The 11508-nt window shown below is 40.6% G+C and overlaps 1 protein-coding gene across 1 annotated transcript; it reads right to left on the bottom strand.

The window, feature by feature from the left end:
• Positions 1 to 601: 601 nt before the first annotated feature.
• On the bottom strand, positions 602 to 11346 carry LOC307130274 (putative nuclease HARBI1; the record flags this gene model as incomplete). Its single annotated transcript, XM_079823246.1, has 5 exons — positions 602 to 760; positions 908 to 1111; positions 1215 to 1342; positions 6616 to 6724; positions 10330 to 11346. The coding sequence occupies 5 exons, from the start codon at positions 11344 to 11346 to the stop codon at positions 602 to 604; spliced, it is 1617 nt and encodes a 538-aa protein (XP_079679372.1).
• Between the last annotated feature and the right edge of the window lie 162 nt (positions 11347 to 11508).

The following is an 11508-nucleotide window of genomic DNA, read 5'->3' on the forward strand; positions in this document are numbered from 1 at the left end:
CACTGATCGCCACAATGGTAACATCAAATCAAACTATTACTTTCAAATAAGTAATCAACATCTAAGCCTCTTCTTAATTCTTAATACGAACTTCTTAATACAAACGTCTGACAGAAATAAAGTCAGTCTGGTTAGTAATAAGTGAAGCTAATGTTGATTGTGGAGTTGTTTAATCAGATCTTGAGAGATGTAATGTATTTTATCTTTTGATTTCATCCCAGGCTGTGGCTAGAAGTAGTTCTTGTGTTTCTCGTTCCTTCAGTGATTATGCGTGTTAACAGCAGGTGTTCTTCACTAATACAAAATCATTATTCAATCACTTAATTATCTCATTACCTCCAACACTGATTAAGTGTTACATTAAACAGCCTGTAGTGTGCACACTAAGCAGTGTTCATTTCATCTGGGCAAATCCATGTGGGGCCTACATGGAAACTGGGTGCAAAACTGGCTGGGTCCCACTTAGATAGCCCAGGTCAAACCCATTTGGGCCCCACATGGCTCTGCTGGCTGGGTAGTGAAAACTACAGTAAAAGAACCACATGTTTGCCAAAAGAAGCTCTCTGGACTCCATGTTAGCAGATTAATTACGGTGTATTACTCACATGATTTCTTCTGAGCCCTTTCTGATCACTTGGATCCCGAATGGCTTGCGCTGGATCTGAACCCTGTACAGTCTGTTTTTTTCCTCTGTCTCTGGTCTGGCTGGCAGCTCGAGGGGAACGGGGACCTCGTAGCGAGCATTGGCTGGGTCAAAGATCTAGATCAACAGGACCAAAATCAGTGATAAATGTAATCATTTATTTTCTTAATTCCTAAAAAGCTCAACAATAGAGCCAAATGCATAAATGTAAATGGTATATTTAGTCATTGTCTTGGTCTTAATCCTAAATTTTGAAAAGCATACCTTCCAGCGTAGGCTTTTTCCACTTAGGTATGTGATTTCCACACGGAGCTTGCTAACATCTCGAGATTGAGAACGTTGGCTTGGGAAATCGGTATTGCGCTCTATATCTACAATGATGCCGCTTGCTGTTTCAACCATGTTGAAGGTGATGTAGCCGTGGGTCTGGGCGTAATAACACCAGGGCTCGTTGGGAATATCTGAAGGCTATAAATGTGTTGAATCACATTAGAACAGTAACAAATCAAACCGTGTCACAACAAATAGGGTAAACAATAGGATTGAATATTGAATCTCCTCTCTCTCTGACCTCCCAGATGCAGCCGCGGGCTTCACATTTGGCCTGATCAGAACCCGCTTCAGGGTAACAATCGAAGTGCCTAGAGTTTGGGTATTTGGCCTCCCAATTGACTGTGTAGTCCTTCCCAGCTTCCAAAACTGGAAAAATAAAAAATTACTTAAATAAATAAATAAATTCTTAGCACCCCCCCTGAACTGTTAAGTACCCCTTTAAGAAAAAAAATCCTGGAGCCGCCACTGATGAGAAGCAACATGACTTCTCAGTTGCTCAGTTCAAGTTAAAAGTAATTTAAGAAAATTAGCATAAAAATCAACATTATAAATTGAAATAAAACTATTAAACTTTTCTGATACTGGCGCTCCCATCAAGCATTGGGGTTTGAATAATTAATAAGGTTGATTTTTCACAGGTTTCCAGCTGTATTTGTATTATCTGATTTACTTCCCCAGTGTATTAAGTTAGTTTAAGCTGAAAACAAGCTGAAAATAAAAATCTGGGGTCAGAAAAAAAATACAATTAAAAGGGGAAAACTTGCCCCGATGACAGATATTTTTTATGTCTTAAACAAAAACTCACTTCCTTTCGACACATTTTAGAAAAAAAGATGTAATATCTTAAATAATTTTTCTTTTTAAGTAAATGTATCTTGATTTAAGACTGTTTAGATATTTGTACTGGAACAAGACAGAAATACGAAGAAAATCATTTTGCAGTATATTTTGAACTTCTATTCTATTCTTCTATTTTAGCAAAGTTTGCAAAGAAATACTCTCTGCCTGCCAAAATCATAGCCTATTAGATGTGCTACAGTTAATGTTAAAATAACAGTATGATGTGAAACGTGGAATAATGGTCTTACCTGAAGCACTCAAAGCTACAATAAGACAGAGAGACAGGTAGACAGTCCAGGCTGCCATTGTTTGCCAAAGAACACTGGAACTCTGCATAGAATTTAAAACAGAATTATACATAAATAATTATTACAAAGTTTACATGGTTCAATTATGTATTTTTTGTAACACGAACCAGTTCAGTAGATCAATGTCAATGTCTGGACGTCGCATTGTGGAGCCCTGGTTTTTCTTTTTATATATACTGGAGGGGAGTTTGTTTATCAGCACCATCCAACACCTGCTCATGTTCTCACTTCCTACACAAACAATGTTTTTAATAAAAAAATGTTATAGTTTGTTCTAAAACCTTTATTGTTTTATGTGTTCTTGGTATGTATACAGAATATATTAATAGACATTCATCTATTCAGTTGTGTAATTTTGTAATTGCATCATGTTTTATGTACATGGTTTATAAAATTCTCACTCTTCATAAGATGCTCTTTAGATCATCTCAAATCATGCTGGAGAACATGATCATCAGGTTTTACACACACTTCTGGAGTTCAAGCACTTTAGTGCTGCTGTCATTGAAAGAAAATTGGGAAAACCCATATGAAATGAGATTCATCTTAATTTTTTCAATTTTATTTTTCAGTCAGTATTATGTGGATAAAATATTTTGAAATGAAAATGTATTAAATTAACACAACAGGTCATTTTAAAGCTGGAACAATATATTTTCTGCGACACTATGAACCTGTTGTATAAGTATTTTCACAAATGTGACAGCATTGTGTAAGCAGCATGTGAGAAAGGCATGAGTGGTTGCTGGAATCAACATTACCTTGAAAATATCAGTCACCTTGAATGAATGGAGAATTGTTGCTTGCCAGCAAATGCAGTAAATCATTCACATTCACCTCATATAAAGTGTAAACTCACATGTAACTGTGTTTCATATCATTTACAGATCTTCTTTATAAATGATGTACAAAGTGCAATTTTCTAAATTAACAATTTATTTGCCCTATGCAAAGCTTCTGGTGTACCTTTCAGTTACAGGACATAAAAAAACTATACAAATATATCATATTTTAATTATTAATTGATTTTATGTAAATATATTTGACTATTATATAGATATCTTTTAGCCACTAACTCACCCCTATACCCAAACGTGACCACTTTTCAGCCACTTTTTCAGTCTATCACTGCATGTCAATCAATCCTGATCTCATTCTCTTTTCTAACTTCCCACAGCTCTCATCCAACTCTCATACATACTTCTGTGAACTTATTCACGGGGTGTCTACAGATAAGTTCAATTTAAGACTTTTTAAGACCTTTTTAATACCACATTATGTGAAATTTAAGACCAAACCTGTGATAGAAATACACATTACATATGTACACTCTCAAAAAAAAAGAGTACAAAATTGTACCTTTTAAGGTACAAGTGGCCGTCACTGGGATGGTACCCTTAAAGGTCACATATTATGAAGTTTCAGCACAAAATACACCACTGATAATTTATTATAACGTGTTGAAAATGTATTTTGAGGCCTGTCTATAAAAAGCGCTGTTTTGGTGTGTACCGCTTTAAATGTAAATGAGCTGCATATCTCCACCCCGTCTTTGGAAGAGGGCATATAGCATATGCATCTCTCCTGTGCATGGAAGATTGCATACAGGTCTCACAGGGCGGATCTATGTTAAAATGGCAGTGTCAGTCAAACCTTGCGGGGTTGATGTCACACTGCAGAGAATCTGAGAACAGCTTGTTCTGAAACACTGCTTATGATTTTTGGGGATTAAAAAAAAATACTGGGTGGATTTTTATCGTTATAGGGTGGTTGTTTACACACACTGTCAACACACATTTATGTTCAAACATCATGTAAAAGTGGATTTTGCATAATAGCTGCCCTTTAAGGGTACATTTTTGTACCTCTTATGCTGCGTTCACACCAAACGCGAATTGAGCGTCAGGCGCGAGTGATTTCAATGTTAAGTCAATGGAAAGGCGCGTTGACGCGCGTCTGGAGGTCCCGCGGCGCGGAAGGCGCGTTACGCGCGGCGCGAAGGACGCGAATCCGCTTCATTCGCGCGTCCAGTTCGCGCGAATGGCGCGAATTGGACGCGAATTGAGCGTCTTGCGCGATACGCGCGTTACACGCGAATGGTGCTTTTGTGCATTCACGCGTTTGAAGCGAATTCGCGTCTGACGCCCGAGTTGAAAAATTTGAACTTTGGCGTCAATTCGCGCCGCGTTAACCAATCAGGAGCCTGCTCGCTGCTGTCACGTGGTAAAGTGACGTGTATGAGAAACCCTGCATAAATTAAAAACAGTACTATTGTGTCACAAAATGTAGTTTTAGGACGTTTTCAGGTGGGAATTCAGTTGTTTAAAGCTCAAATCTGTGGTTTATTTATAAAGAGAGCGCCTATTTTAAAAAAATAATCTTGTGTTTTTGGAGTTGTGAGATCCAGGCGATCACCGGGCAATCACTGCTCATAACCCCGGCGAAGGCAGCCTTTCCTCGGCCAGTCCTTCTGGCGTCTGCCGCTGGCTCTGATGTCCTGTAGTGGTTTGTTTTGTGTAGATCTAACGGCCGAGCTTTGCTCTCATGAATCTATAATTTGTTGTCTGCCAAATCGTTTTGACTGAGGGCAAAGAGAAGTTTAATAACTTTATATTTTAAGGATATTTAAATATACATGTACTGAAGATGATGTAGGAGTTGCCTGGACCACATTTGTGTGGCTATTAATGCTTAATATATATGTTTAATGAAAATGAAAAGAGGCAGAGTGGTGTTTTATGACATATTTCTCCTGGAGTGCCTTGAACACGCGTCAATTTCGCTTCAAACGCTCGATTTCTACGCGCGTCCAATTCTCTGCTGACGCGCGAATGCATTCAAAATGTTCGCGCGTGAAACTAGACGCGGTAGACGCGATTTTGACGCTCAATTCGCGTTTGGTGTGAACGCAGCATAAGTCAGGGGTAGGCAAGTTCGGTCCTGGAGAGCTGATGTCACGGGGTGACAAAAACCGAACGGGACTAAGATCCTGGTGAATGCAGTTATTCAGGATTTTCCAGTGAACATCCGTTCTATGCACTGTGAATCTGTTGCCATGGCAGCGGGGCTGATTGCCTGAGTGACAGCAGGTGTGGGGCAATTACAGAGAACGCTGTGAGAGGGACACATATTCAGATGGGGCTTTAAAAACAGAGAGAAAACAGACTGTGTGGTGGATCTCCTCCCGTATGATGCTCTGTTTGTCAGCGGGTTGTTCTTTTTATTGAGGCTGGGCTGTGGAGTGGGGAAGATTGAAGCTGTGGAAGAGAAAGGAAGGAGTGAAGGATTTGTCAGCGAAGACTTGAGGAATATCGTCAGCAGTGAGAAAGACGCAAGTGATGAGTATCGGATCCGTTGTTTATATGCACTAACACTGAAGTGGTGTGGAGAGTTTGGAAAATGTGTGGCACGAGTGAACTATTACATCGAGTGAATTAATGATCTGTCTCTAACTTCTGTCCTCTCCTTGCTGAATGTGATGATCGCTGCACCGTTCTTCTGCTTTTCCGGAGCGAAGTCAAGCCCTGATCGAGGACTAGATCCGATCTGGTGGGAGAAAAGACCGGTGGGTGAGTGCTGGCCCGAATGCACGGTGTACGAGTGGAATTGCAGTGCCTGAAGTGACGATTCCCACGGTTTGTGCTGTGAAGTGAACTTGGTGTGTGGAGAAGTAATAGAAGTCTGCCGTGCACTCTCCTCCTACAGTCTTCCACCCGCTGTCTCTAACGAAGGGTTTTGATAAAGCAACCGCCCAACTTCCTGCTTTGAGAAGACCCGGCCCCGTTAATGCTGAGTGCTTCATATATCATGTACTGTTGAAACTGTGCTGTGTCTGTTCCAGTGCTCAGCCGAAGTGAGCGTTTCGCTCAAAGCACCCTTCCCGCCTGGTGGTCTCCACACGCCCTTATTGGAAGCCTTTACCCTGCTCAAAAGAAGAGAAGGTATATCAGTTGAAAAGCTTCATGTACTGTTGAACCGTTGAAACTGTGCTGTGTCTGTTCCAGTGCTCGGCCGAAGTGAGCGTCCCGCTCAAAGCGCCCTTCCCGCCTGGTGGTCTCCACACGCCCCTATTGGAAGCCTTTACCCTGTTCAGAAGAAGAGAAGGTATATCAGTGGGAAAGCTTCACATACTGTTGAACCGTTGAGACCTTGTTGTACTGTTCCAGAGCTCAGCGGAAGTGGAGCGTTTTGCCCCAAAGTGTCCTCCCCGCCTGGTGGTCCCCACACGCCCTTATTGGAAGCCTTTACCCTGTTCAGAAGAAGAGAGGTAATTCAGTTGAATGTTCCATATACTGTTGGACAGTTAAACCTTGCTGTATCGTTCCAGTGGCTCGCTTGCCCCCACATCTGAGTACCTCCCCCCGGAGTAACACCAGTGACTCGCTTCGCCTCCGCATCTGCATACTTACCTGGTTCCAATCTGAATGGGGTTCGTATGACCACGACCTCCCCTCTTGGATCCCGTAGAGGAGTACTTACCCAGTGACCTACCTGGACGGCGCGGGGATTCCCCCCCTGATTCCCCTTCGACGGGCCTCCGGTCCGCCACGATCGTTCCTCCCCCTCCTGTCCCAGGAGGTCTAGAGACTCTTGAACTTTCCTGGCGGCAAGAAGAAGATTTTAATTAGGACTTATCCAATTCATCAATTTTTTTAATATAAATAAACTGTATTTTATTCCCTTGTCTGTCTGGTCCTTGACACGTTCCTCGAGGTGGTTCCCGGGTTTTTCAGGGGTGGGTGCAGTCTGGCTTGGCCCGCCCCGACCTGTGACAGCTGATGTCCTGCAGAGTTTAGCTCCAACCCTACTAAACTACCACAGTATAAAATTCATGGCTCCCAGCATGCATTGCAGCATTAAGTATAGGCTTGTTTGAGATGCTCCTCGCCTCGCCTGCAGTTCAGCCGAGACTAGGCGACTGCAGTAAGGGGAGGAGTGAAAAAAGTGCAGGCAAGCCGGACAGTTCTCTCTTCTCGTAGTGGATCAGACACCTGCGAGATCAAAGGCGGATATCGCGGATATCTCGTGCACTTTGTTGCTGATAAACTGGATGTAATTAAAGTTCTGTTACTTTTATATGAAAATAAATATTATGAACAAGACACCCAAAGTTTTTGTTATTTATTTCCATTCGAAAGACGTGTTTATCAATCATTTTTACTTTAATTAGGCCTACATACATGTTTTTATATATATATTTTATAAATATTACAACAATCACATAAAAGACAACAGTGTTTGTTAGAGAGTTTGGGAATATTCACACATAAAATGATCTCAGAGTTTTAAAATCAAACATTTAAAAAAAAGAACCATACATCACGGTTGTTTAAACCAATAAGCATTAAGCTGTGTCGTCAGCAAGTCGTTTCCCATCATGCTTTTGCTCCGCGCAGTCGGTGGAGAGCAACTGCGCTCGACTGCAGAATCCGACACATCCGCCTTTCGCTCGCGAGAGTTTTTTGACATACGTCAGCATGACATCAGAGCAAGGCGGACCACCCTCTGACACTTTTCTAACCGGAATGCATCTCGCGCTGATCACCGGTGATCGGTTCTGTGCAGATTTCGCTCATCTCAAACAAGCCTATTGTCAGCATTGTTGAGATTCATATGCTGATTCTTGATATCTGTGTTCGTCTAAACTTTTTTTTCCCTAGAATGTATTTAAAAAATCTAAATTCAGAATGTCTGATCTCTGGAAAGAAAGTATTGTTGGTGAATATTATTAATTAAAAGTATTAGGCAGTGATGAGTTTAGTCAACCATTTTTTGTTAGAATAGTCAACAGAAAATGTTATCAGCTGGTTTTGCTGATGATATCATCGTCATGAAGTGACTGAATCACTGATCTCAATCAGAGTCTAATAATCTGGTTATAGAGGTTTTGTGTTATTATTTTTTTGTACGATTCATAATAGAATTTATGTGATTCTGCAGCACAAAATCCAGGATGGTTGTGGTAATCTAACAATATGCAGGATTTAAACGAATAAAATTAATGCATATAATGTTTTAATCTACAACACTTCTTGGACACAACCAGACATCAAGAATCAGAATATGAATCTCAACAATGGTGACTATTAAAAAAAATATTCAGATAAACAGATCAACTTTGAACATAAAACAAGCTACAAAAAAATCACAACAAACACAGTAAAAGTAAAAGCAAATAAGAATCAAAGAAAATTATTCACAATTCAGATGCATAATTTATTCATACAGCAATGCATGCTGGGACCCATGAGGGGGTTTTGATCGGTGGTACCCAGCATGCACTGCAGCATGAAGCTTTTCATTGATTGTCACCATTGTTGAGAATCATACGCAGATTCTTGATGTCTGTGTGTTTCTAAGTAATGCCATTGATTAAAACCTTTTGAACACTACATGATTTTATAATCTAAAAGATTAATCAATTATCACAACAGTGCTGGATATTGTGCTATTGAGTCATGTAGCCAACATTATGAATATTACAATAATTAACAACACAAAACCGCTGTAACCGGAGCATAAGACTCTGAGTGAGATTAGTGACTTAAGCCCCTACATGATGATTATACCAACCATCATTGTATAGCCAATATCACTTAATCACATTTTCTCTTGGTATTCCTTACCATAGCGAATATGCTTTCTAAACACACAGATAAAGCAGCCAGAGAAAAATACTAATGTTAACAATTTAAGGGTCAAGAGCCCAACTAAAGCAAACACTTTTAAATCTTCCATCATGGTGACTTCAATTAAACTATTATTTTCATTAAAACAGAAATGACAGAAATAAAGTCAGTCTGGTTAGTAATGTTTGAATCTGGTGTTGTTTGTGGAGTTGTTTAATCCTCCTCTGCTGAGATCTTCAGCGATTTAATGTCTTATTTTATATTCTGTTATTTCATCTAAAGCTGTGGCTTAAGTCATTTGTAGTTCTTGTGTTTCTCTTTCCTTCTGTGATTCTGCTCATTATCATCAGGTGTTCATCGCTAATGTGCAATATCACTTAATTAATCACTTAATTTCTTGATTTCAATGAGTGTCTTATTTTAGTGAACTCAATTGAAATAATTTCAAAATACTCATAACTATTGTTTTCTAAAAATTAAAAGAATTAAGGTAATCAGTGTCTCCAAATTTAATGAGTTAGCTTAAAGCAGGGGTCTCCAAACTCGGTCCTGGAGGGCCACTGTCCTGCAGAGTTTAGCTCCAACCAAAATAAACACACCTGAACCAGCTAATCGGTGTCTTACAAGGCCCTAGTTAGACACTGATTAGCTGGTTCAGGTGTGTTTAATTGGGGTTGGAGCTAAACTCTGCAGGACAGTGGCCCTCCAGGACTGAGTTTGGAGACCCCTGGCTTAAAGGGTTAGTTCACCCAAAAATGAAAATTCTGTCATTAATTACTTACCCTCATGTCGTTCGACACCCGTCAGACCTCCGTTCATCTTTGGAACAGAAATTAAGATATTTTAGTTGAAATCTGATGTCTCTGAAAGGCCTCCATTGGCTCAATGGCACTTTACACTCTCAAGACCCTTAAAAGGTACTAAAGACGTCGTTACAAAGTCTCACTACAGTGGTTCTAAAATAACTTTATGAATCGGCGACAATAGTTTTTGTGCGCAAAAAAACCCTAAATAACGACTTACATAGTGATGATGATTTCAAAACAAGGCATCATGAAGCTTCGAAGCGTTATGAATCAGTGAGCCGAATGATGATTCGGATCGCGTGTCAAACCGCCAAACTGCTGAAATTTGGCGATTCAAACCGCTGATTCGACTCAACGATTCATAACGCTTCGAAGCTTCATGATGCCTTGATATCTGACGGGTGTCGAACGACATGAGGGTAAGTAATTAATGACAGAATTTTCATTTTTGGGTGAACTAACCCTTTAACTTACTAGATTTGACTTTGTGTATTTCAGCTGTTTCACTCAATATAGGGAAGGTTCAGCAATATCAAGTATCAGTATCAATATGGAGTATCAATAACAGCTGTCAAAATTGAGCAAAAACAATACATTTTATTCTGTCACAAATTTATATATATATATTCATCACAATCGAAATATTTTTGTTTTTAGAATATTTATTAGTGATGCATGCAATGATTACAGAATAACCAAAACAATTCAAAGAATGGCAATCACTGATTTTTGAAATCCAAAACAAATCCAAATCAGAAATAGTGTCTAACTATTGCGTCCCTTGTTGCACGTCCTGTTTGCTCGTTCTGGCAGAATGCAGGAGGTTGGTTAGGGTCTCCAAGGGGCTCAGGTGCATCATTGTCATCACAGAGAGGGACATTGCGCTTAGGCTTAGTAGCGATGTTGTGCAGGACAATACAGGCAAGGGTTATGTTGCATGCTTTCTGTGGTTCCGCTCTCAGGTAGTTAGGGCATGCAAAGCACCTCTTAAGAACTCCATTTAAACGCTCAATTGCACATCTTGCTCTGCAATGAGCAGTGTTGAAGCGTGCCTGCGCCGGTGTATTTGCTGTTAGAAAAGGAGTCATCAGCCATGGTAGGAGTGGGTAGGCACTGTCTCCTAATATTATGCCATCCCGTCGTTTGGTTTGGAGGTCTCTATATAGAGCGCTCTCCCTCAGGATGTGTGCATCATGGACAGACCCAGGCCACTTGACAACGCAGTTGGTGATGATGAGGTCAGCATCACACACAAGTTGGACATTGATGCTGTACCTCCCCTTTCTGTTTATAAACTCCCATTCATTCTCACGAGGTGCTTGTATATGCACATTTGTGCAGTTGATTGCTCCAATAGTATTGGGCATATTCCCCAAAAGAAAAAAGCTGCGCTTGGCCTGGGCAATCTGGTTGTCCTTTGGAAAAGAAACAAATTCATTGACCAGGCTGGCCAGTGCGACTGACACATCTCTCACCACATCACACTCAGCTGATTTCACCACTCCCATATAGTCACCAACAACTTGATAGAAAGTCCCACATGCATCAAATTGGAGAGCAATGAGGATCTGGTCTTCCACAGACAGACTGTGACTCCTTTGGGTTCTGTGTTGAAGTTTTGGCCTGAGAAGGTTCACAAGGTACTCTATATCAGCCTTCCCAAAGCGAAACCGGACATACAGCTCCTCAGTGGTGTATTGCTCCAGTGGCTTGGTACGTTCAACATACACCCTTTGACGGTATCCTCTCCTGGCAAAGTGGTGGTGGCGGTGGACAAAACCTGCCATTTGACTGTCTCTCTGAATCCTCTGAGAAAGGCTGATTTATATGGCTGTGTAGCTGGTCTTTTCAAACACACCTATTACAACTGATTAGTTTTGGCTTGTGTTCAATTGAGGCAATTGGACCCAAGGCCTATTATTGATGAACAATGTTCACTATAGTAAAGC

The sequence above is a fragment of the Gobio gobio genome (genome assembly GCF_949357685.1).
Source record: "Gobio gobio genome assembly, chromosome: 8".
Classification (NCBI taxonomy): Eukaryota; Metazoa; Chordata; class Actinopteri; order Cypriniformes; family Gobionidae; genus Gobio; species Gobio gobio.